Here is a 27,175-nt window from a genome sequence, read left to right on the forward strand (position 1 = left end):
ACAAAAATGCTCTAGGAGAAATGTAGAGAATCCAGGCAGATTTTAATCAGAACTCAAAACAATTTACTGCATTGTGGAATCATTTGCTGTGATAGATTTATTTCTGATCTTCAAGTTATGTTGTCAGCCACATTTAAAAGGCACCAGTCAAGGCATAGTTTTCCACATGACCTTGTGACATTCCAAGTATAGAATACGTTAATAAAACGCATGATTCACACAATGAATTGAAATCTTAAAAGGCAGAAAATCACCGAGAAGGAAGGATTGTGTCTCGATTGCTAATTTCTTTAATTTCTACACAAAATATTTCTTCTCCTTCCTTTTCATTCTTCCTTACATACCCCTTCTGAGCTCTACATGGCTCTCTGTCCATCTTTCACAATGATTTCCAACCCTGCTGTCACAGCCTCCCACCATTAATCCCTTTAACATGCCCATACATTTCTATTGTGGCCACACAATTTCTCCTCAATAAACTCCATTTTTTTGCAGCAGAGTCAGGATAAAGCATGGAAATTGAATAGGTTGATTAAAAACAAAACCAATATGCCCAAGCTTATGTTGATTGGTAGAATTCACCTTTATATTGGCTTTAGGCAGATATTTACCCCAAGGGTTCTCTGACAGCTCACAGAGAGAGAGAGAGACTCCTTGCACATGGGTGTGGCACCATTTATTCTCAGGGAGGGAGAACCAAAAGTGTGTTTGACTCATTAGAGCAGAGGGTTTCAACCTTTTTGAGTCCATGGCACCCTTGACCAACTACATTCTTTCTGCGGCACCCCTGTGGGGCACAGGAGACCAGTTATGTCACCTCTTGCTTGCAGAGCTGGCAGCTTCTCACCCTTTGTCAAATGCTCTCCCTTGTTGAGGGTTCCCTCAGCCTCCTCTCCCCTCTCCTTGGGAGTCCTCCAGGCAACTGCTGCTGTCCCTGGTCTCTGAGCTCCCCCCCCTGCCCCAAAGAGAGGTGCTTCCTCACACTGTCCCACAGGGGCCTGGGATGCCCCTAGCCTTAGTGGCCCAATGGTGACTGGCCAACTGTGAAGCCAGCACCTCACCTTGGGTGCTGCTGGGCCTGCGTGGCAGAAAGGCTCCCCTTCAGCACCAAGCACTCAGCTCCCAGGCAGCCTTGCACACAGCAAGCACACGGAAGGCTAGTGTGATGCCTGCCTGCCTGCCTGCCTGTTCAGCCTCCCACTTGTCTGTCCATTCCCAACAGCAAGGGCTTGCTGGGAGCTGAGTGCCCTCACCCACTTCCTTGCTTACTCTGAGGCCACCTTTGCTCCTGGCAACCAGCACCCCCTAACCAGCCCCAGAGGCACTATTCGCCTGCGGAGCTTGTAGCCAGGGTTGCTGTTAAATAGTGGGTAGACATGGCAGACGACACAGCGATTTCTCCAAAGCAGCTCTTTATTTTGTAAGCTGGAACAGAACTGAACAGCAAACAGCTCAGCCGGCCTGCTTTTATAGGCAGTCGGCTGTCAACATTGTAACAACAACCCAGGGTTTCCCGCCTAAAGTAACTGATGTGGACCTGAGTGAAAACTATCTACACGATACTCCTGGTGGCCAGGGTGAGAACTTTAGTACATAACACCCCTCCCCACCGAGATAAGGCGTTAGTTACAATCGTAATGGTTTCCTTATATACAGCACTACACGTAATGGTTCAATTAGGCACAAAGCATATCGATTACATTCACATACTTCCATTAGACCAACGGTGTTACATGTCCAACAACATAGTCCTTTAAATACGGTCTACTGGCCTTGTGGATTTCCTGGGAGGAGAGTTCAACAGCTTCTGAGGCCACAGCCTCCTCAATGGCTTTCTGCAGCGTGAGGTCTGGCCTGGCGAGGAGATGCCGTTGCAGACGGATGTCCCGGACCCCGCAGACAAATCAATCCACCAGGGCATCGTCTTAGTCTCGGAACTCACAGTGCATTGCAGCCTGTCGGAGGGCAGTGGTGTAGTTGTTAATTGACTCCCCCTCTGCCTGGTTCCGGTGGTAGAACGCATGGCGGGCAGCAATCTTGGACGGCTTTGGGGCGTAGTGGTTGTGTAGCTTCTCTTGAATCGTGTCCCACGGCTCTGCCTGGACTGCTAGAGGCGCAACCAATGTTCAGGCCATCGTGAACACTTCGGGGCCACAAAGGCTGAGGAAGAGCTTCTGCTCTACAGACCCTCTTGTCAGCTCATTTGCTTGGAGGTAGCAGTCAAACCGAGCAAGGTAGGAGTCCCATGATTCAGAGGCTGGGGCAAACGGCGGTAGAGGCACGAGCGAAGCCATGGTTCCGATGCCGACGTGGAGGCGATGGATGGAACACTGTGCTCTAGCCAGAACAGTCAGCTCTGAATTGGTTCTACTCCGTGATTTCGCTCAGTGTTTCAGCTCCGTGATTCAGCTCATCTCAGAGGGTGGCCACATCTGGCTGTGCTCTGTTGTCCATCGATCCCACCTTCGTCGCCAGTGTTAAATAGTGGGTAGACGTGGCAGACGACACAGCGATTTCTCCAAAGCAGCTCTTTATTTTGTAAGCTGGAACAGAACTGAACAGCAAACAGCTCAGCCGGCCTGCTTTTATAGGCAGCCGGCTGTCAATATTGTAGCAACAACAACCCAGGGTTTCCCGCCTAAAATAACTGACGTGGACCTGAGTGAAAACTATCTACACGATACTCCTGGTGGCCAGGGTGAGAACTTCAATACATAACAGTTGCTGAAATGAACAGCCACACAAGCCTTTGGAAGGCAGAGATGTGAGAGGGCATCCGAGGGAAGGAAAGAGAGACAGAGGCCAGTGTTGCCTGCGGCACCCCTGACCATCATTCAAGGCACTCCAGGGTGCTACAGCACACTGGCTGAAAACCACTGTATTAGCGGAAGGAAGCCACTGGACTTGAGAGAACTCCATGCATGCCTCAGAGCTCCTAACCTTGGAACACTGTGATATGAACATGTATGCATGATCTTGATAATCATGATCATTTCCCAAGAGTGAAATTTCTGGTCTCTTTTTATGGCAATGCATGGGCCAATTTATGTCGATTACAAACCTTCCACTATATCAGTTCCTCCTATATCCACTATATCCCCCTCATAACAACCCTGCAAAGTATAATAGAGGTAATAATTTATTATTTATTAAATTTCTATACTGCCCTTCATTTGAAGATCACTGTGATGAGATAGTAGCTAGCTTGGTAAGATCACCTAGGAAGAATCAGTCAGGCTGCATGCATAACATACATTTAAAGCACATGACTTCCCCCAAGGAATCATGTGAAATGATAAGGGTGCTGGGAATTGTAGCTCTGTCAGAGGTAAACTACAGTTCCCAGGATTCTCTGGGGAAACTGATGTGCCTTGAATGCATGGTGTATACACAGCCTAGGTTTCAATGCAGTCCTTCGTAATTCAAGTCTGACAATCTGTCCCCACAATTGCTATTAACATATTAGGAAATCTGAGACCTTAAAGGCCAGGGGTGTGGGGTGAGCAGAGTTATATGCCTCCTGTTATGGTGGACTATTATCCCTCTCCAGTATCCCTTCTGGATCAGGCTGGCAGGGAGTTGGAGTCCAAAACCAGGAGAGCCACTCTTGCCCATCCATTATAAGCCATCTCCCTAGCTGGTGGAAACGCAGTGCTGAATATGTCCTGTGGTGTCCACTTTCTGGTCAGAAATTATTGTTGGCAATAACTGTGTTTTAGAAAATTTATTCATATTTGTGAATGCTCACATACTCTTAAATTATATACCTGTGGTGTGGAGACTAATGAGTGGACAACAAAAGTGGACTTTATGAGCCCTTGTGGTGGCTAAGAAGGTGGCTTTACATTGCCAGGCTGGAAGGACATCAGCAGATCTCACTGTCCTTTCCACGTTTGAATGCATGGCTCATTTTTTTTTATTTTTTAAACTGAAACAAATCAAATAAAATCAATACAATAAAAATAATAGAAGTACAAATACAAAAAACAAAGTGCTGTATATCCAGAAGAGACTTAAATCAGGTAAGTAGAGTACTTAAGACCACCAGGAAAACCCAATTTCACATTGTACAATGGAGAGGGCATCCTGTGTCTTTGTATTTGTTGCCCAGTATTTAAGACAAAACCCCACCAAACAGCATAGAATTTTTCAGGATCCTCTGAGCCTTTGGCAAAATGTAATTTATGAGTTGCTGTTTTTCAGCTGCTGCTAAACTCCACATATCTGTATACCAAAGTGAAAGTTGCAAGTCCTGTGAGCTTTTCCATTTCTGGGCAATTGAAGTTCTGGCAGGCATCAACATCAAGAATTCCTGAGAGCTGAAGCCTTTCAGTTGATCATCCCATAGATTTAGTAAACAAAGCTGTGGTGAAATCGGACTGCAATATTTGAGTATTTTGCTCATCTCCTGACAAACCATTGTACAGAATTTGAATACTAGTGCTCACCAATATTTTCCTTCACCTAAACCTGCACTGTATCTGCCAAATGTGGAAGGAGAAAGGAAAATAAGAGACAGCCACGAGCAAACCTTAGACCAGTGTGACATGGACCAAAGAAACACAGAACCTTGCAGGCTCCAAAGTCAATAAAAGAAGTTTACTTACATCAGGTCACAGTTGGATTCCTGAAGGCAGACTTAGTTACAAATATGTATATGTGGATCTACCCCATATGGAGGAATAACCCCAGTGCTTCTGCTAGCTGAGAGCTAGCAGAGCAGTCCTAGCTAAAAGCTGGTCAAATGAAGAAGGAAGTAAAAAAAGAGAGAGGTTGCTGCATGACTCGTCCTTTTGTTACCTGGACAGGTTAGGTCACGCCCACCTTCTATCACATGCAAAAGGAAGGATGCTCCAGCCAGGAGCAACAGGAAGTTTCTACTGGCTGGACCAAACATTCCTTCACATGTCTTCTCTAGCATTTCAAGGAATGTTGTACTTGACTGCCTCTCATGGATCACATCCCACAAAGACTTCCCACTTAGACAGCATCTGAATGGTGAGGAAGAGGAGGCACAACCAAACGAAAGCAACTGTTTTGCAGCCAGCCCCAAAGGTGATCTCCAAGGCACTGGGCCAGATGCAAAAGGAGCTCCCCCTCTCACTGGAAATGCCAGGTGAGAGGCTTGTGTGTGATTCCTAGAGTTGGAGTTAGTGTGGAACAGAAAGGTATATGATGAGAAGGATGGGAAGGAAAAGACAAAGAATTTTTAGTGGGACAAATCAGCTCTTTACTTCTCGCTCAGTGAATTCAGGACACAAGAAGACTAACACCAGGGATGTTTACAAAATCCTCCCTGTCTGAATTTCTCCAAGATCTCCAATTTACTTGGCTTTGTTTGCAGAGCAGCACTGATGCCTGAGGGATCTTTTGTCATTTCTCCATCTTGTTTTCCAGGCTTCGAGGGGTTTTCATTTCCTTCCACTTGTGACACTTGATGAAACAGGGCAAAAAAGGAACTGTGGTGCCCCTCTCTGGGGCTCTTTGAATTGTGTGTGCCCAGGAGACTATGTGCTCCTTCAAGCTGCGTTTCATCAATGATCACTTATACACATCAGCAGAGGAGGGGAAGTCTTAAAAATGAAAAGAAATAGTACAGCATACTGTTCACGTAGCAGCTCTTGAATTAATTGCAGAAGGTCTCAATGTGAACAGAATGGTTGGCATAAAGAACCCACAGAATTAAAGCAGAATGGGAATCAAGGAAACCAACTACTCTCTGTGTGACACCTTATCTACTACCCAAGTGCCTTGCCCATCAGTACACGGGCCATAGAACCTTCTCTACCAAGTACATTCCTATGGTCTGAGTCGGCCTATCATCAGTGTGGCTCTGTGGTCTTAACCCCTTCACATGCTAATTCACAAGAATCGGCATTGTTAGATTTGACTGCAAATCAAATACCACAGATGCTGGTATCCTTTTAGAGTAGTGGTGGAAATCTCCGGGTGTGAGGAAACTGCCTTTTACTAAATCAGACCCATCGCTCCATCTAGCTCAGTTCTATCTCCCCAGACTGACTGGGGTCTCTCCTAGCCTTATCTGGAAATGCTGGATTGAAACTGGGACCTTTGGTGTGCAATGCAGGTGCTCAACCTCTGAGCTGCTGCGCTTCCCTGCAAGCAGGTGTTGCTGGATTGCAGCTCTCACCAGCCCCAGCCATCCTGACTAATGATCAGGGTGATGGGGTTTGCAATCCAACATCTGGCTTTGGAGGATTAACAACATTTGAGACTTCCATCTTGATTTATGCTCATTTCTAGTGGAGAAAAAAATACAACAGAGAAGTACCACAAGAGTCCAGTGGTCCTCACACAATTTAAAAGGACGTAGGACAGAGGAGCGCTGTTTAGGGAGGCTGAGGAGGCAGTTCACGTATCCCATAATTCAGTGGTGGCCCTTCAGGTGTTGTTGGACCTCAAACCCCATCAGCCCCTGTCAGGGTGGCTGGTGGACAAGAATTATGGGAACTGTAGCCCAAGAACCTCTGGAGGGCCAGTATTCCTGCGCTGAAAGGTTTGCTTTTTATGCGCTATCAAAAACAGAGAAAGAAAGAAACCTCATTTTAAACAGTTTAACCATGATTTTAAAAAAATAATTTGCCAAACAGCAGCATAAAGAAAGAAACAACTGTCTCATCATCCCAAACACATATATCAATACACGTTTGCAAAGTCTTCCATTCCAACTCATACACTCACCACGAACAGATCAGACAGGACCAAAAACAAAAAGAAGAGGTGTGCGTATGAAAGGAAAACGCGAGCATATTCCTGTACAGACCTGAGGACTTGGCTGGGGCTCTGCACACCAAACCTCCCCCCCCCAAAAAAAAATGGAGCGGGGGGCAGGGAGGTGGTGCCGGTCACCGGAGTCTGCGAAATCCTCCTTTCCTCTCTGTCTCTGCGCTCAGCTTTCCATCCGAGGGGCACCCGCGAACCAGCAGCCTGAGGTTGAGGCGGATCGTCTCCGTCTGCAGGAAGAGGAGAAAGTTCCGCTCGCTCTCCGTCGAGCCTCGCCGCCCCGGCTCACTTTCCCTTTCAGTTTCCCAGAGCCGTCGCGGCGAGGAATCGCTCTGGAAGGGAAATCACCCCCGCGCAACGGAGCGGACCCCGCCGCCGCCGCCGCCTGCTGTATGCCTTGGCGCGGACTTGAACTCTACGGGTCCTCGCCTCCCTCCTATGTCTGGTGGTAAAGAGAGGGAGGGAGAGACCCCAGATTTGATTTGGGTGGTTCGATTTCCGAGTCTTTCTTTGCGCGCTCTCATTGTCAGAGAGAAAGGAAACGAGATTCGGATCTAGCGGCACCTCTTTTTACCGGGGCGTGTGCGCTACCGGAATCACACCGGTCTATGCTTCTAGTAAGTACACACATGCACCCCCGGCGACTGCGATCCTCTGCCCCGCACACTTTTGTTCGGGGTGCGGGAGTGAGTTCCACTGGAATTCAAAGCGCGCCTTCCTTCCGAGTAAGCCTGGAAGGATCCGGCGTCACGAGAGGGAGCCGGCAAAACAAAGCCGAGGGAGTCCCGCGGAATAAATCCGCAAGGAAATGCCTGAAATGGCACATTAAAGAGCAAAGCCCAACACAAACCCGCTTTTCTCTCCTGCCCGGGCCTGAAAAGGCACATTGTGGCGCTCGCTGGCAGCGGCAGCCTCCGCCTTGCTCCATGGCAACCTGCGCGCAGCAGCCGCGCGCCCCGCGCCCCTGACAGGTGTTTCCCGGGTATTTTGGTGGCGGGGGGGGGGGGGAGAGCGGCTGATCCAAGCATGCGGGGGGGGGCTCGGGGGCGGGGCTTGCTCCGCTCAGAGGCAGCGAGGAGGCGGGGCCAGCGCTGAGTTCCTCCAACCTATCATCTCCTCCTCCTTCTGGGTTGGGGATTTTTGGGGGCTGGTGGGGGTGGCTTGCTCGGCCGGCTGGATTGTTAATCTGGGTAGCAGCCGGAGTCCTGGGAATCAATGGGAATCGACGCGCCGAGGTTTTACTACTACAGCAGCTCCTGGACTGGAGGGAGAAAGCGGGAGGCAGGGAAATAAACTAAAAGCAAAGCAGCAGCAGCAGCACCCCCCCCCCCGCCCAGGATCGCTCGCGCTCTCTGTGCCTCCGCGCTCCGCTCAGCACCCAGGGAATCGAGGAAGGGAGCCGAAGAAAGGCGGCCAGAGGGTGGACCAGGAGCCGGCGGAGAAGCGGACTCCGAGGAAGCGGCGGAAGAGGAGCTTTGCCCCGCTGGGCCGTTTGCAGTCTTCTGGCTTTCGCCTTGTTTTGCCCTTTTGCAAACTGTGGCAACAACTTTGGGGAGTTGCGGGTCACGGCTTCTGGGAAGGTCCTGCGGTCCAGAGCAGCAGGCCATGCCCAGCGCTTAAAGGGGGCGGCCGGGAGAGAAGAGCGCGCCACCTGAGAGGGGCTCCCCTCGTCCTCGGCTTGGCGAGGGCGAGCCGAGAGGACGCTGCGCGCTTGCCATCGCGGGCGCTGAGCGGAGGGAGACGAGGCCGCCGCCTCGACCATGTAATTGGGGAGCCCCGGAGAGCGTCCTTCCGAGTCTCCTTCTTCCTTGTCCCTGCCAAAAAATAGCAGACGACCAAAGCTCGACGATGACGAAGGAGGCGGCACGAAGAGTGCTCTGCTGGGTCAGCTTCCTCGCGATCGCCGGCACCTTCCGCCTCGGCGCTGCTCAGTCAGGTGCGCTCCGCTTCTGCCTCGCGGGTCGCGGCTCTCGCTCTGCTTCTTTCTAGGGTTGCTTTGGATCATTTCCCCGCGCCGATCCAGCCGAGGTTCCTTCCTTTCCCCGTTTTACATGTCCTCTGAAGATCGGCAGACTTTCCCTCCCTCTCTATAAATAAATCTTAGCGGCTTTTCATGCGCCCAGAAGGACACCCCCGGATAATATTTCAAACTGGGAGATTTGGTACCGGCAGCTAAAGCAAGTTGAGGGGGTGGTTTGCTTCTTTCCAGGGGACGCTGCCACCTGCTTCCCTCTGGGGCGCTTTATTTGCGCGCGCGCGCTTGGGGTGCAGGATCCGGTTTTCTTTTAAAACGCACTGAAACGATTTGGTTCGAGAAGGGCCTCTTTGGCTCGGGTTCGGACTCCAAGCAGAGGCTCCGGAGCAAGCGAGCTCTTGGAGCCGGGCGCCAGGGAGAAGGTGGCTCCAGTCCCTCTGTAGCCCTCGGCGGAGGGCGCTTCTGGCAAATGCGCGAGGCTGGCAGGTGCCTCTCGCTTGTGGCTCATGATCCGGTCCCAGGGTGTGTGTGGCGGGGAGGGCTGGGGCCGGCTTTCCTTCCAGCGGGACAGCAGCCCACCGGTTCTGGTTGCCCTCGGACAGGGCTGCGGAGGTGAACGGGGTCGTTTCTGGTTTCTGGACGGCGCTGAGTTGTCCGGGCAGGCGGGCTCTCGGTTGGCTTGGAGAGGAGAGCCGGGAGGCGGGAGGCTTCTTGGCACCCGAACGAAGGGGCATGATCCAACCCGGTCCCAGCACGTTCCACGCCTCCGTTGGTTTCCAGGAGCCCCCTCCCCTCCGTTCCCCTGGAGCTGAGAGTGAGGGTTTAACTTTGGGTGGATCCTGCCCGAGGTGCCCTGCTTTGTGTGGTGTAAGGGTCCTCCGGGAGAGGGAGAAGAAGAAGCCCCCTTGTTTGCAGCTGCCACCTGGAGGAACGGGTACTGAATACAGACCGGGGCTTTTCCAGCTGGGTTATCCCCGCTCGCCGCCCCGGGCGCCTCTTGGAGCAGGAGGTCCTCCCTCCCTCCCATCTCCTGCGCAGGAGCTTCTCCTTTCTGGGTGGCGAGCTTCGCTTGTGGGTCCTTCTCTTACTGACCCAGAGGCACGACCCCTCGCAGGTGGGTGGGGAGAGGTCCGGGTCAGACAGGTTTGCTTTCCGGGGAGGGCCGGGCAGGATCTGAGCGCAAAGTTGGACACACTTCGATCTCTCCTGCCGGGAGCTGCTTCTCCCAACGAATCTTGTTTTCTTGGTAGTAAAGAGTCCAGAGAATTTCACTGGCGTTTACTTCCAAGAAAGGAGGCGAATTAGGATAAGTTACTGCTCCCAAAAATCTAGACCTTTGGGCACCAGGGTGACACAAACAGACAAAGCTTCGGAAGGTGATGGACTCGCCTTCATTGGAGGTTTTGAAGGGGGGGGGGCGCATCTGCTATGGAAGCTTTAGTTGAGATTCCTGCGTTGCAGGGAGTTGGACTAGATGACCCTCGGTGTCCCTTCCAACTCTACAGTTCTGTGACTGTCCGCTAGCCCTCCTTGGCTTCTCTAGCGCTCGCAGGGCTGTTTGCTGGGCCGAATTCTATGGACTTTTCTCGCGTGTAGACGGTGTTGCTGCCACGCACGTTTTGCTGTTGACTCTTGACGCCTTTGGAGGAGCCGCGGCTCCAGATAAGCGTGCCATAAATGTCCAGATGAATGCAGGAATCTAGTCTCCTTCGCTCCGCCCTTGCTTTTGATCCCCCTCGTTCTTGGGGGTGGGGGTTCAGAAGGCACTGTTGATTCCCCCCGCCCCAAAGCAGAAAGATTTCTTTCGACTGGGCGTTTCATAGGGTCGAGGATTTTTCTTGAAGGGGCTTTGTGGCTCTTGATGGTTTTGGTCCAAAGCAATTTTTTGCTATTAGTTTGAGCTTCTGGGGTTTCACTGTTTTGGGGGGATTCCTTCTCTTCTCAGCAACTTTCTCCCTCCCTCCCTCCCCCGTCTCCAAACACCTACTTTATTCTGCAATGCTCTTAAAGAGAGCATCCCTGTGTTTTTATGTTGCTTTAGAGTAACTGGTAGCAAGTGCTGCTTTTTTTTCCTTTTTCAAGCCTTCTGCTGCTCAGGTTTTCAATGATGGAACATTTGGGCAAGAGACTGGAGCAAAGATGTGGGCATTTGCAAATGGCAACACTACTGCTTGGCTAGGGAAAGGCAAAGATACAGATGCAATATAGACGTCTGTGTGTGCATGTGAAAGAGAGACAGTAGGAGAGAAAGAGAGAACTGATAAGAACATATTTTGTTTTACTGGACCAATGACTTTATACAAGTTTCAGGCGCCATCAAATTTCCTTTGTGCTGAATGGAAGTAGTGCAAACTACTCAGCTCCATTCAGAGCAAAGCAGACATAAATATGGCAGGATGAGACTGCCATCTGAAAACAATAGATGCTTTAGGCATAGTTCCGTGTTACTCAGAAGCTTGCCTGCTCTCACAAAACATTGACAGGGCCAAAGACAATGCATGTGCTTGTGGGATCTCCTAAGGCAAATCTCTAGGAAAGTCATCCTGAGCAAGCCCCACTGACAACAGGAGGGGTCTCACACATCTCCCATTCATTTCAGTGGAGCTTTTACAAGATATTTTCCCAGTGGAATATTCCTTCATGTCCAGGGCCCACCCCCCTGCAGCAACCGCCTGTCTCAATCTCTCTATGTTTGTGTGTGGAGAGATGGAGAGGTACAGCTAATCATCCCCTGGTAAATCTACACAGGGAGCTCTTTTTCCTTGTCTTCCCTTCCCTTCAGCCAGTAGCAGTTTGGAGGAGTTTGTTTTGGTCCAAATGAGAAATTAAGTGTGGATAAGTAAACTGAGCTGCCAGAGGGCGACAAGATGTTGAGTGAATTGCTTTTAGATGAAACAAATTAAGGAAACGAGGGGAGACAATCTGCTTCTTGCATTATTAGACACGGCTTGGAGTTCAGGGGGGGAAAGTGGTGTATTTTTGAAATGCTAATTCCTTAGGAAGTGGGAGGGATGCACCTTATTTACTGCTCTATGTGAACAGCATGGGAATTCAGGCTGCTGGTTGTATTTTTTTGTTTTGGTACGCTACCAAAAAAATAAATAAAAAATAAGGAAGCAGATTTTGTTTTGAGTTCTTTTCTCCAAAGAAATTGCAAGAAATTCTCCCTGTGTGTTTGGTTAATTTTATTGCTTGAATAATATATGGACAACCCCAGTCTCTATGAGATTTATTTAAAAGAGGAGGTTCCAAGAATGCTGCCTCATTTCATACTGGGATGTTTCATTATTTTTAGACCCATTAGCAAAACATTTAAGCCTGCTGTTCTTGGAGAATAAGATAGACAAAAATCAGTGAGGAAAGGAAAGCCCTTTTAGGGGGCCGGTTCTCATTGGTGTTAGAATCTTGTCCATCAAGGGAGATGGTCCAGTAAAAAGGTATTATCTTACCTAGTTTCTTGAATTATATTTATGGACTGAATGGAACTGGGACTGAATGGAACTTTTAAGGTTGTAAATTGTCCTAAGGAAAACTATAGCGCATTGAAATATTTTAACACGATTAGGATCTGGCTGTATGTTGGCATAAATCCTTTTGGTCCAGCTACACTGGCCATGTGTGGGATTACGCTGCATGTTGTTTACGAGTGCAGATCTCACCGCTCATCTTTCTCTGCAGCACCTTTCTTTAAAAATTAACACCATCATCATAACCTCCCACACATAGTAAAGTGATTGTTTTGTGTGCTGGACAGATTTGATCAGGCATTCTGGTCCACACACATTATGTTGCATTGTTTAATTTGGATCTCTGCCTAAGGCATACAGGCCAGCTATTTTTCCTTCACGATTTTAAGGTGTCTCCAAACATGGTTGACTAAATCCAGATAAATGTGAGGTTCTGATTACATGTGAGCCAGAAGCCAGATAATCGTATTGGAACTGAGAGACAAAATATAGTCAAGAGTAAAAGCTCTATTTAATTTCAAGGCAGTAAGGGGACTGTGTTGGCTTTGATCCTCTTTTTAAAAGAATTCCCGTTTTTATATACATATGTGGTTCCTGTGAGCTAGAAATGACAGATAGCCTTGATTATATTCGGTCCATTCTGCCCAAATAGGGATATTTATATTAGTTGCAATCTATTGCATTTCCCCAGTAGGCCTAAAAGAGTTTAAACCTGGCTTAGGTAAACAGTTGCAAGCTAAATGTGAGAGCCATGATAAATCTCAACAGACAAAGATGTGAAAAAGTTTGGCAAATGCTAGCCTTTTGATTTACATATACTGCGGCTTTCAGTTCTGTTCTTATAGCATGAAGCTTCCTGGCATACTGAGAATGAAGCAGAATATTCATTCTTCAAATCATTGTTTTAGGAAAACTCTTTCTGGTGTGTACTGTTTTCCTCTTTTTACAATTCTACTGAATTGTTGTTGTTTTTGTCCATGAATGTTACCGGTACTTTGGTCTTTTGTCTATTTTTAGTTAACTGATCCTCTTGTATTTCCTTCTGTTAGGCTTTTTCCATTGGCAATTGCAGGATATTAATAATTCTACTTATTTTTGCACAAGCCTTTCTTCTCTGTTAGCCATAGTTGAAATATCATTTCTTATTCCCTCTGTGTTTTGCCTCTTGTTCTTTTCTTGCTGGCTAACCTTCCTTCCTTCCCCTTATCAACTGTCTTTCCTTTTCGTTCAGTCGTTGCCTAGTCTTTCCCTCCGTGTTATTTCTTCTCTAGGTGTCTTTGTTTTTTGCCGTTACTAGAGTTAATGATCCTAACCCGCCGTCTAGTTTTGCTAGAGCGCCTAGACTTTAGGCGTGTAATCCTTAGCATGTTTTCTTAGAAATAAGCCCCACTGTGTTCATTTAGCTCCAGGTAAATCAGTATAGTATCGAGCTGCATGTCACAATTTTTTCCTTTTTTTAAACATAAATAAATAAATCACAATATGTAAAAAATAATTTACAGTAATGGAGCCCTTTCCTTCATAATCTGATGTAGTCAAACTCTGGAATCCACTGATACTTAGCTGCCTTTAGGTTTCACTGTGTTTGTCCGACTGACTAGATTGTCTTGATTCTAAACCCTTCAGCTTAACTGGATGGTGGATGGAGCCTGAGCTGCTCTCTATTTACCCATCTCTGATCAATCTGACATGGCTGGCTGAGTGGACAATCACAAAGCTATTCTGCTGCCCAGATTTATTCCTGAAAGAAAATAAAATGGCATCGATCCAGGGTCACTTGCTCTTTAGAACACTGACTCCCAAGGCCGAATTGGTCCTTAACAGGATGTTGATGCCTCCCCTGGGCACAATCTCTTATAGCTTCTCCTGGCTCCAGAGGGAAGAAAGACACTTTAGTTAAACAGAAGTGTTTTAATTGTAAACATTTGCTGATCCATTGTCGACCTATTATCTCATGACGGATGCATCCTCTGAGAGGAGGTCGCTGTATTAAGCTGCAGTCCACAAGCAGCCTTGCTCTGTATGACTGCTGGTGCCGCCTCACGTTCTCAGTGAGAGTTGAGCGGAAGTGTTTCAGAGCGGGTGGCTCCTAAACTGGAGAACAGTACACCTTGGGGGGAAATAAGGGGCACCCATGCCTCTCCCATGCATTTCAGAGAACCTTGCACGGGAGATGATCCTGGTGGAATTTGGCCAGCGGCATATGTTGGATGGTGTGTCCAGCAGGGGAGAACCTTCACCTTCAGGGGCTCACATTGCCTAATTTCATGCAGGTGAGAGAAGTCTGGAGGGTGATTAGGGGTGGGGTGGGGAGAAACCTGAAATGGGTGGAATGATGGGAGGAGGAAGAAAAGCCCTTTGCAAGCCATCAGTCCAGACTTCCAGCAAGAGTGATTTGTCCATTCTCCAGCAGGGAGAAAGAGGCAAAGGAAGAAAGAGAGAGTGAGAGAAAATGAGTGCCTGCTTGCTTTGGGCTCCAGCCATGCCCATAACAGGCTTTGACCCCTCTTACCACCAACTCTGGCCTGGCCTGCCACCAGCATGTGGCCCCTAGCAGAAAAAAAGGTCCCCAGCCCCTGCGGTAAGCTCTGATCTGAAGTCCACTAGTGTTGCCTTGGAGATAAGCAGAACCAGAATTATGAGCCCGCCTAAGTGTGCTGATGGGCTGCAAAGAAGTCAGATCAGTGCCAGCTGCTTGCCTGGAGAGAACCGTTACTTGCCCAAGGTGAACAGCTGATGCAAAGACTGTATTAAAGGAGGAAAACTTCAGTGATCAGAGTGTTTGATTTGGATCATGGTTCAGATTCTTCTTCACCCCTTGCAGCTCAGGACTGCAATACCTCAAGGATGGCCTCTCCCCATATAAACTGACCTGGACTCTGTGTTCATTATCGGAGGCCCTTCTTTGTGTGCCTCCTCCACAAGAGGTCTGGAGGGTGGCAAGACGAGAATGGGCCTTTTCTACAGTGGTTCCCCGTATGTGGAATGCTCTTCCCATGGAGGATTGCCTGGTGCCTTCGTTATATATATATTTTTGGCACCAGGAGGAAATGTTCCTCTTCAACCAGGCTTTGGGCTGATTAATATCCCACAGCCTTTTAAATGTGTCTGTGGGAAGGGGGACTATTGCTTTGTTGTTTTTGTTTTAATTTTTTACTTGGGTTTTTATATTGCATTTTATTCTGTGAACCACCTTAGATCTTGTGATGAAAGGTGGCATATAGATTTAATAATAAATAAATAATAGCAAGAGTTTGCCATGTGTAAAATGAGAACTGGGGATCAGAGTAGAGAGAGACTGTGAAGCCCCTTGTGTATTAACAGCCTGATCTCAAACTCAGGTGTGTCTTACCCTGTATGGAATTGGGCTTCACAAGATAAACATTTGGAAGAGGGGAATCTGCAGACCTCCAGATGTTGCATGATAGCTGGGGTTGATGGGAGTTGGAGCCTAATAACACCTGGAGGACCAAGGATTCCCCACCCCAGTTCTGAACAATAGTGCTTAGCAATTAGACTTGAAAATTATATTGTTTTTTATTTATTCTAATTGAATTTTAACTTTTCAAGAACATTGGGAACACTGAATAGATTGACTGGTTAACCTGAAAAAGTGGCATAGCCTGCTCTCCTTTAGCTTTAACAGCGGTTTGATGTGAAGATTTTCAGAAAATGGTGATAACCATTATCTTTTCCACATCATGCAGTTGCTAAAAGCACAGCTACAGTGGTAAAATGGTAATCTCAGTACCAGGACAGGAATTTTCCACTGGATTAGAGAAAATTTTCATTTTGAAGAAAACCTTACAAGAATGGCTAGTTTGTATGAGAGAACCAGCAACAGTTAATTGCAATATTCTGCTCTTGTGGCTCTAGAAGAAGAAGAAAAAGTGAGGTTGTTTACTCCTGTGTGGGTGGGGGTGTTCTGAAATTCCTGGGAAATGAAGGTTCCAGGGTATGTCAGGAGTCTCCATGATGCACAAGGCTCCCCACTTCACAGTCACCTTGTGCTGCTCCTGCCCTCAGGGGCAACATCTCCTGCCAGAAGAAGGCTGTGGAATTTGGTCCATACTTCCTCTGTTGATGGGCAGCTGATGGAATCAACCAAAATGCTGTGGAGGGCTCCTCAAATGTTCCTGCCCATTTTTTTGTTAAGCTGTTGGCAGATCAGTCAGCAGCTCCCAGTGGCGTAGCGTGGGTTATCAGCACCCGGGGCAAGGCAAGTAATTTGCGCCCCCTAACCCATGGATTTGTGCCCCCTAACCCGTGGATTTGCGCCCCCTAACCCGTGGATTTCCCTAACCCCCAGATGTTGCGCCCGGTGCGGCCGGCCCCCCCTGCACCCCCCACGCTACGCCACTGGCAGCTCCTTTGGTTCTATATTTATCTTTGAAACTATATTTTCTTGGGACGCAGACTGCACATTAAGTAGGATAACACCATGAAGTGAGTTTGGAGTGAGGACAGTCCTTCCTGCTGTCCCTCTGAATGGGCAAACATAGTTACCGCCTCCCTTTGCCTTTTAAAAAAGGTAATCCCTGACTGTTATTACAGCAGGAGAAAGCTTTTGTGAAAGTTGTTCCCTCTACAGCTTCAGCCGAGCCCTTTCACCATTTTAAATCCAAGAACTACAGAGCTGGCTGTTGAATAAGTAAAGCCAAGTTAACTCTGCAGAGTTTGAAGTATCCAGCTGCTCTGTCAAACAGTGCAGTTAATTTTTTGTATGTGCTTTCCCCTTCCATAACAAGGAGACTACTTTATCTGATATGTTGGTTAGCCTACGTTTCCTTCAGAGGACTTTTCTCTGTCAAGTGGGGCCTCTTGGCAAGAGATTCATCATGGCACAGCTTCATCATGGCAATTTTTTCTCTGTCAAGTTGATGTCCTTTCTTTGGACTGGAGCTAAACATGACATCCAAGTGCTTTTGTGTTAATGTTGTAAATACTTGCATTTGGAGCTGTATTCCAAATATGGTCATATCCTGAATGATACTTGTGATTAAATATTGACATTTATTTTTGAACTCTTTTTAAGAGGCATGGCTGTATTTAGAGTATTGGTCTGCCAAGAATCAGCATATAGACATTTTCCTTTGAGTTTCATAAATACTGGTACATATTTTCAAGATCTAAAAAAGTAAAGCTTGCCAACTAATATTGTTTCATCTAAAGAGGGAGTATGGACCAGGTAAGCTGTTGTGGGTCATCGTTCACTCAGTCGACACTGATTCCTTTTAGAGAAAGAAACGCTCTTGCATGCTGCTCAGGCCTTTTGCGTTGTCACATGTTTTATCTGATAACAAGGAGATCATTGAGCAAATGATGGGTGCAATCCAAGTGCGCTTCAGACCCATTGAAACAAGTGGGATTTAAGGGCTAACTGCCTTTTGCATTCTACGCTGTGGTCACTGGGCTATATATAGTTTGGCTTGGCAAGGGGAGGAGATCATTTGAAACTCGGGTTTCAAGCCTTCAGTGTGCAGCTACAAAGAAAATATAGCAACTGGTGAGTCAGACTTTCCCCCCACCTTCAGTTTGATTCAGGTTGCACAAAACCCTCTGAGGGAACAGATCAGATGAGGCAAAACAAAATATGTCGCTCTGTTTGCTAACAAGGAGAGACTGGTTTTCAAAATGACAAGTGGGACTTGCAACAAAATGATGTGGCGTATTGCCACCCCCGAGGAATGCGCTTGTTCAGGGCTTTTACCAGCCTAGAATAGAAGCCTTGTAGCGCTGTTCAAGCTGCCCAGGAGGTGGGGGAGAGGTGGAGGGGAAAGGACACACTATTTAAGGTGCTCACACTAGTGTTTAAAGCCCTAAATACTGTGTCTGAAAAACTGTCCGGGGCAGAGTATTCTCTGTGGTAGTCCCTAAATTGTGGAATTCCCTCACAACAGAGGTGCACCTGGCCCCTTCACTGTACGGCGTTTGTCATATGCTGAAAACACGCCTCTTTATCCTGGCCATTGACTCTGTCTATCTTTCGGACCCACTCTAATTGTGATCATAATTTTTAAAAATATGTTTTTAATGCTGTATTTTATTTTTCTGTAACATGCCCCTCCCCCCAGGGCCTTTCTGATGTAGGATCAGTAATAAATTTAATAAAATAATAATAGTAGCAATGCACTTTCCAGGGTACTCCCTGAATAGCTCCGTAGACACCCATCAACATTGCTTATTATTTATGTTTCCAAAAGGCACCACATAAGACAGGCAGTGAAGAACTGATTATTCTGTAACTTGACCATGTACTGGGAAAGAGTTAATTGTCCTGTAAAAAGTTTGTTGTTGCCTAGGGACCAGTATTCACACAGTCTGCTTGTATTTGCTTTATGCAAACAGAATATGGCACTAGCTATTAACTTGCATTACTTTACTTGCACAGAGTGCCATAACTAAACTGGGGGAAAGAGTTCAAGAGGTAGACAATTCTGATATGAAGGACTTAATTCAGGAACTATGGATGAATAAAATAAACCTCTCAATAAGAAGACCAACAATTACATAGTGTATCTGAAGAAGTGTGCATGCACACGAAAGCTCATACCAAGAACTAACTTAGTTGGTCTTTAAGGTGCTACTGGAAGGAATTTTTTTTATTTTTGACTATGGCAGACCAACACGGCTACCTATCTGTAACTGCAACAATTACATAGTAAGTTTATAGGAGACAACAGGAAACACCATGGATTTGTAAACACTTCAGAAAAATAATTAGTATGAACTAGTGAGAATTTAAAGTCCCAATATGCTGGAACTTCTGGATTGTACACAATCCCATTTATGATCACAATCATAAATGTACATAATCCCATTTATGTCTGGTTGATTTCAGAATTCTATCACATAGAATTAAATGTGGCTTATTCGCACATAACTACAGTCTGTATCTGGAATCACAGAGGCTGTAATTTTAAGCTAAATAGATTTGGAGTGGAAAGGGATAGTAGTGATGAGGATGGATTTAGCAAGCGGCTGGGAAAATACCTCACTTGGGTATTTATTGAGCCTCCATCCTGATTCATTTGCAGGGAAACTGGACGGCATTCATCAAGCAAATGTAACCCACCCCACATTTCACCATCTATTTCCCCATCACCTTCCTTATTGCAAGAAGTGCAGGATTGTTGCACAAAATCTCCAAATCGACTCTGATTGCAATACTGGAATTTGCTGGTATGTGATAGAATCCCACCCTAAAACAGCAACAGTCTGGAGGTGTCTGGAGGTGTCTTCCCTGTCAGGACCCTCATTCTCAAGCAAAAAAGAAAGCACTTAGTTCATGCTCTTTGTAATTCTCCTGTGGGGGAGGGCTGTGCCATTTCCCCTGTCTCCCCTACTTGCAAATGGGGTTACGGTATTGGCAGGAAACACCTTCCACCAGGGGCAGACTTTGGTCATTTTTCATAATATAGAACCCTGTGCATGGCCAAAATTTGGTGCCCCCAAATGGACCTTCTCAGTTATGGAACTTCTCAATGTTGTGCCCCCTCAGCTTGGCACCCTGTGCAGGGGAACTGCCTGCACTGCCCTAAATCCAGTGCTGCCATGTACCCACTGGACAATGAATTGTTTTAAAGAAAAAACCCTATTTTCATACTATGTTTTCAGAACAGAGGGGTAATTCATAGGAGTTAAACTCTGCTTAACTGCAGAAGAAGCCCTGAGAGCAATTAATGGATGCTTTTCTTCTCATCTATTCATTGTAAATGGTGTTTGGAGGAAAGGCATTCTTGCTAGGAAACTGGGTTATTGCACAGTTTGTACTGGAGTATTTTGAACATGTTTAGGTGCATAGTACTTCACCTGTGTATGTCTTAGAGGAAGGGATTAAACTAGTTATTGTCAAGGGAGGTCAATATTGTGCCTGCGTGTACACATGGAAGGCCCTGATCCACAGAAAATGAATTGGTGACTGATGTGTATGACAACTCTCCCCCGCTGCCATCTATGTGCCCCAAATGCACGTGGCAAGGAGAGCCATTTGTGGAAGCCTGTTGCTGCTTGATGTTGCTGTCAGTCTGCATAAAAGGAAAGCTGTTGACTTGGCTGGCCATAATGGTTTGTTTGGATTTTTTTCATCGCTCCCACTGTGTAAATACTTTTAAAGCTGGATAAACACAAATTAAATTTTGAAGTAGACACCACCGTTTTGCTGTTTGACTGGCTACAAATTTGGAAGGACAATGCCTTTTCAGTGGAGTATGTATTTGTCTTACACGTGAACTTAAACAGGCTTTGGAGGATTCAGCCAACATAATTCATGAATACCATTTTGCAGTCGGCGTGAGCATTTGAGTGGTGCTGGCAACCTTGAATCCAAATTGTGCTCTGTAGATTTGAAGACCGCATTAATAATTGTGGAGTGCTTTGATATATTGTGCAGATAATGAATCTCTTGTGGCAGGACCCTCAACCATGGCAGCTAGAGGGCCTTGTCAGGGTTTTTGAGATCCCCAGCATGACCCTGTTATACTCTTACCACACTCCACGCAAATTATCCGGGATGGAAGGGGTGAAGGGCTGACACACCACTGGGGGCTACTGTAGGCCATAGCACTGCTTCCCCATTCCATTTAAATTAGCAAGGGTCAAGAGGGGGGAGAAGTGAGAAATTTGCAAGCCGATGAGGAGGGGAGTAAATTTCACATTATTGTCTAGGATTGCTTCTAATGCCAAAATAGGGATTTCTCAGAATACTGACAAAGCAAATTGGACAATATTGTGAAAAAAAGAGGAAACTTTCCTTGCAGGTTAAAGAATTTTATTTGTTTTTATCAGTATTGCTGCCCTCCTGCCCCAGTGCTGTCCAGTTAAGCTGTAGCACGGCTGTGGGGAGTTGGGAGTATAACTCCACAACTCTAGCCCATCATACTCGCTGCTACTGCATAACGGTCAAAAACAATATTCAAATCAGAACATTATCTGACCTAGCAAGGCAGAAGCTAGCTGGAATAGAAAGCCAGCAGAAAACAGAAAGAGGGGGGACCAGGTGAGCCTCATGGGGCAAGGTTCTCCACAGCCTGGATGCTGACACACAGATAGGGTCTTTTCTCAGGCCAGTACCGACTGCTGCTTAATTGGTCTTCAAATGTGGCAATTCTGTAACTCTCCCTGAACCAGGCTGGCATTCCAAGGAAGTTCTGTTCATGTTTTAGGTTATGGTTTGGCTGAGATGCAAAGGAGAAGACTATTAGGAAGGTATTGACACAAAACCACAATGCATCAGGGGGTTGGAGGGGGGTCTGGGCAAAATCCTCAGTAGGCACCCTGCAGCGATCAACCCGCCCCCCACAATAACGAGGCATATTGTACAGGGTTTTAAGTAGGGAAGTTCAGTGAATTCATAATCTTCACCCTTCCATTTCACCCAACTTTTCTGTGAAAGCTTAGTCTCTTCCAAGGTCGCGCAGAGCTTGATGGGTGGTTGCCCCTGGATGCCGTGTCAATCTGGGAACAGAGCGTCTCCCCACCAGTAGGAGAGAGTCGGTGTGGCGTTTGCCCTCCTAGATGTGTGACATCATTCTGGGTTCATAAGGAAAGGGTTAACTAAGTGTAAAATGACTAACTGATAGGAACCCAAGGGGAGGAGTTAGTTAGAGTGGTTAGAGAAGAGAGAGGGAGGATAAGTCTGTGGGTTGGGCTAGTCTGATGTGAGAGAGTGAGAGAATCTGTTAAGAGGAGTCAGTCAAATAGCTGAGATAATCAGTCAGAAGGTGTTAGGAATATATAGGCCGGTAAAGAAACTAAGGTTAAGAAACTGACAAGAAAATTATCTGAGAAACCATAAACTTGATAACACTTATAAAATAAACTTGTTTAATGTTAACAACTGTCTGGACTCAGTGTGTACCCGAGAGTAACGGGTTGGTGGCAGCGGGGAAGTGAGCACAGTGGTGGCACAGGCATCAATAGACCGTCAAACGTCCGGGGACCCTGTGTGATCGCCACAGTCAGTATAGTGTAGTGTCTAAGAGACTGATGAATGAGGAAGTTGCTGGTTCAATTTTTGCCTCAACTCACTAGACGGCCTTAGGCAAGTCACTATTTCTTAACCTCATACAGCAATATGGGGGATAATCATGACTGTCATACATAGGGTGGTTACAGGAATTACAGCTGGATAATGCGTTTCAAGCACTTTGAATATTTAATGCTGTGCAAATATCCTCCTCCTCTTGTGTCTGCTTAGCTCTGGAGCGCTAGGCGAGCAGTAGACTGGCAGGAGTAGCCATTTCATACCTAAAGTTTGTGTCAGTAGGTTTCCAGGCCACATCTTGTCCTGCCAAGTTTCTGGCATAACTACCGTATTTTTTGCACCATAACATTCACTTTTTCCCTCCTAGAAAGTAAGGGGAAATGTCTGTGCGTGTTATGGAGCGAATGCCTATGGGTGGCGGGGGGGGGGGGAATCTGCTGCAGTCATGAGCAGAGAATCCATGGTTCCCCTTCCTTCCCTCCTCCGTGGCTTGCTTTGAAACAGCAAAGCGGAAGAGGAGCCGCTTACACAGGTGTAAGCGGCTCCTGTTTGGTTGGCTGCTTTAAACCGTGCTCTCTGTCCCTCTCTCCTCCCCACTCAGCTCGCTAAATAGCAGCAAAACTTTTCAGCTCTCTAAGCCGGGGAGGAGGGAGAGAAGCTTGTTTTAAAGGAGCAAAGCGGGAGAGGAGAGGAGCCTTCTCCCCTTATACCCCTCTTCTGCATTATTAGCAGCATCCTTCTCCACACACCTTATGCATGCTCCTTGTCCCTTGAGTGCTTTTCCTTCCCTCCCCACTTAAAACGTGGTCACAAAGCACGGATTCACATGGATCCTCAGGATTTTTGCATTGGGCTACCCCAAACTCACCGTCAGATCACATGTCTGTGGCCACAACATGAACCACAAAAATCATACATCCACTGTTTCGTTTAGAATATTTTTTTTCTTGTTTTCCTCCTCTAAAACCTATGTGCGTGTTATGGTCAGGTGCGTGTTATAGAGCGAAAAATACGGTACATTAAAATAAGATTTTTTTAAACAAGAAGTAGACAGTTAGTGAATTCACACCTATGAGATCACACCCTCATTGAATTAAGTGAAATTATTTTGCCTACTAATGAAGCTCTGTTACAATTACCATTTCAATTGTGTGAGGGAGAAAACAGGGTTGCACTTAGTGGTGTTGGAGAGAGAGATTTGGAAGAGAAATTCTTATTCTGTCTGCTCTGTGTGCAGGACTCCCCCTTCTGATTTAGAGCACTCTGCAATCAGGGTTCTAAATCAGGCACCCCCAACCTGCGGCCCTCCAGGTGTTTTGGCCTACAACTCTTATGATCCATAGCTAACAGGACCAGTGGTCAGGGATAATGGGAATTGTAGTCCAAAACATCTGGAGGGCCAAAGGTTGGGGATGCCTGTTCTAAATCATACAGCGTGTCTCCAGGTGTCCAGCAGCCCCCCTTCTTCAGACATCATTCCAAAACATAGACAGGTGGGGGAGGGACTAGCAAGCAGGGCCCTGGTCTTGCCCTTGCAAAATTATAATGTAATCGCATAAGAAAAGCCTGCTGGATCTAGTCCAGCGTCCTGTTCTGACAATGGCCAGCCAGATGTCTGTGGGAAACCAGAAAGCAGAGTGCATACTGGGAGGGGCGGCGGGGGGTGGGGGGTGGGAGCTGTGCTGCGTTGCCAGCGGCCTTTCCCCTTCCTCGCGCTCTCCCTTCCTGGCCTTGCAGGAGAGGGCGGGGGACTACACACAGGGCTGGCACTGCTTTGCCGCACTCCTGGTGCTGTTTGCCCCACGCTCCTGGCTGCGAATATAAGCCACACTTTAACTTTTCACGGTTAGAATTTGGGGGACAGGTGAGGCTTATATTCAGGCCAATACGGTATAATTGCTTGAGGGTGAAGACCTGAACACACCTCCTGGTGCTTCTAGTTGTACTGACTGCAGTGAAAGTGATAAAAATGACAATATGCTAGTAATAGTGATATTTACACTGTTTATTTTTGCTTGTTATTCCCTTACAGATTATATTTAGACGGCTTCTGATGCTTGTTTGTTCAGAATCCACTCATTTTCTTCTGTGTCGCATGCCGAAACTTGCCACATTTCTGTGTGTGATTAAGTCAGATCCGTAGTTACATCTGTCAGGGCTGTTATGAAGACATAGCAGAATGTCAATCCCTTCAGCTCACTTTCTGGTTAATGAGATATGTGCATCTTTTACCCTAGTCAAACGGCACGTTAGCGCATGAGGAGTTTCTCATCATGTGTGCTATCATTTCCTCTTTGCATGGAAAAGTTTGCTGCTAATGATTTGGTTGTGTTGGGTCCAACTGGCTTTGTGATTGTGATCTTTCTGTAAACCTGAAGCCATTAATTCCCCACTCCCTCACTCAATCTGACTCTCTCAGCTGCTTGCTATTCCACATTTTAAAGAAATCCTTTTTTATACCATAGTACTGGAGATATGCAAAATACATACCTTTATTTCATGGGGATTTTCAGCTCGAGGTCCTGTCCCCTCATTGTTGGGATGTTTCAGATGGAGATGGTAAGTGAAGACCTAGCACAGGTTAGTCAGAAAAGTCATTCAGTTGCTGGCGTTGCAGGGATGGGTATTCCGTGGCCTTCCAGGGGGAGCTGGATTCCACCTCTCATCAGCATCAGCCAGCATGGCCAAAAGCCATGGCAACTGTAGTCCAGCAGCATCTGGAGGGTCTCAGGTTCCCCATCTTTGCTGTAGTATCTGTCTTCTGCCACATCACTGCATATGTTTCACATGACAAAGAAATCTGTTGTCCAGATTTAGAGAGTAATGTCAGAAACATTCCAATTTCCACTGTGCATGCAGAGGATTTCGTGGGTCCATTGGAAGGCAGTGATAGTGAGTCTGAGGATGGCAAGGGCAATGGGATGGAGTTCAAGGTGGCCAGCTGAGGTGGAGGATTCCTCTTAAGAGCTGGGTTCCCTCTAGAATGGAAGAAGCCCTCACCCAAGTCTTCATCTGCTATCAGTGGTGCTTCCGTTTTCACTTTGCCGGGGGCACAGGCAAGATTCCTGTCTGACTCCTCTCGTGAACTGAGAGTGACCAGCACCAGAATCCAGCACCCAGAGAATTTGGGATCATGTTCTGTCAGGTGCTGCTGCTGTGGCTTCAGTCCCCCATCCCAGCGGTTCAGATCCAGTGCATCTGCAGTTACCCACTTAGCAGTGGGTCTGAACAAGTGGCTTTCTCAGAGTGGGATTGTTGAGGAATGATGTGTGTTTAGTATATAAAAGTATGATAGTATTTAATACGATAGTATAGATTTCCCTCATTTGCCTCTCAAAATGTTAATTACCAGTAAATGACAACCTTCACCAAGTTTCTGACATTTGCTATAATGTACTACATACTTTAAAAAACTTAATATCTCAATAAAGGTACTAAGTGGCTGATCAAATAATAGGCTCATTTGCAACACATGAATTGTATATTAAAAAATTAACTATCCAAGTAATGAAAGAAAATGGTTTGGAATGCTAAATAAATGATTCCAAAATGAATGGGGGAGGGGAGTTTATACAAAGATGTCTATAGATTCCTGATGCCACACAATAGCTTACGGTCCAATTTCATGTTTTGAATCTGAACAAACATACATCTCTTTAACTAGAGGTTTATATACGCAAGGCATTGGGCCTATCAATAAGCTGCAACTTCTGTGGTCCGTGTGTATATTTAATCATATGATTGTATTCAATGCAGTGTGAAGTTAAAATAGCTTAGCAATGCACTTGTTGCACTGGCAGAACATTGTTGCATGCGGAAAAACACAAATGCATTGCCAAAGATTGTTGCACAACAAGAACCAACTGTTGCACAACAAGCTTCCCACTACTGCAATTGTGGCATTGGACTCTTTTGTTGCTCACCCTTTAAAGGTTGCCATCAGCTAGTGCTAGCGGCTCTTGTGCTCATGGACAGAGAACATTGGCTAGGGCTCATAGACCTTTTGGGCTGAATTCAGCTTGCCTGGCATAGTGTCATAGACCAGGAGTCAGCTTTGCCTGCTGAACAGCAGCCTGAAGAGGCAGGAGGTGGAGTGACTCCACCTGCTGCTGATTAGCCTTCAAGGACTCAGAGCAGGAAGCACTGATGAGTAACAGCTGCCTCCAACTTTCTTAACCAGAGTTTCCAGCCTCAGTCAGTAGCTGGAAACAATGTTTGTCATTTCTGGCTCACCTTGCTGTTTCTTGCTCTTCGCTCATCGGATTCTCTGACCCCTGGACTGTCTGACCACATGATCTGCCATATGCCTGACCTTAGGACCAGACCTGACTTTGCTTACGGACTCTGTTTCCAGGCCTCTCTGAGACTTCAATGGTTGACTGGCCTCTCCCTCCACTGGGCTTTACTCATGGCTGTGCAGCCCAAGACTGCGACACACACCAGTAGAACCCAGAGCAAGGACTCCTGCTAGCACAATGGGGGTTCCCTCCTGCCCTGCACGCCCCTCATACCTCCCCTAAATCTGCTTTGGAGAGTCAAGAGAACCCCCAGAGCAGCACATAGGGGAAGGATGGGGGGGGGGGAATCATTCTGGCTGGCAAGCTGGAATGCATGTGCTGACAGAATGATCAGAAAAGTGTGGTGCTGAATGCTTCCCAGAAGTTCACTTCGGGCTCAAATGTCCTTTTAAAAAGGCTAAACTTGCAGCCAGGCAGAAATCAAGGGTTCGCTGCCAACCTCCATTCAGCAGAAACCACTGTCACCTGCCCTCTCTGTCTGAGTGGCAGCAGCAGGGGTCATATTGTGCCCCCCCCATCTTTCCTTCTGCAATATGTGCCTGAAACAACGTGGGCCTCAGATAGCTGAAAGGGTGCCCTGCTTCCCTACAGAGCATCAAGATCAGTGGTAGAACTTTGTAGTTCTACCTCTCGGAAGCTTCTTTTTCGTGGTGGTGGCCTGGGAGAGGCTGTTCTCTGTGGCAGCCCAAAGGCTGTGGAATTCCCT

General features: G+C 46.9%; 1 protein-coding gene across 3 annotated transcripts in view; it reads left to right on the top strand.

Moving 5' to 3' along the window:
- Positions 1-8,446: 8,446 nt before the first annotated feature.
- The window catches only part of ERBB4 (erb-b2 receptor tyrosine kinase 4), an 833,408-nt gene continuing 814,679 nt past the window's right edge, over positions 8,447-27,175 (top strand). For all 3 annotated transcript variants that reach the window (XM_081196711.1, XM_081196710.1, XM_081196712.1), the window contains exon 1: positions 8,447-8,680. In XM_081196711.1, coding sequence (XP_081052837.1) covers positions 8,593-8,680 — 88 coding nt within the window. In that variant the 5' untranslated portion in view covers positions 8,447-8,592. The remainder of the gene's footprint in view (positions 8,681-27,175) is intronic.

This window comes from Podarcis bocagei, assembly GCF_964188305.1.
Source record: "Podarcis bocagei genome assembly, chromosome: 1".
Classification (NCBI taxonomy): Eukaryota; Metazoa; Chordata; class Lepidosauria; order Squamata; family Lacertidae; genus Podarcis; species Podarcis bocagei.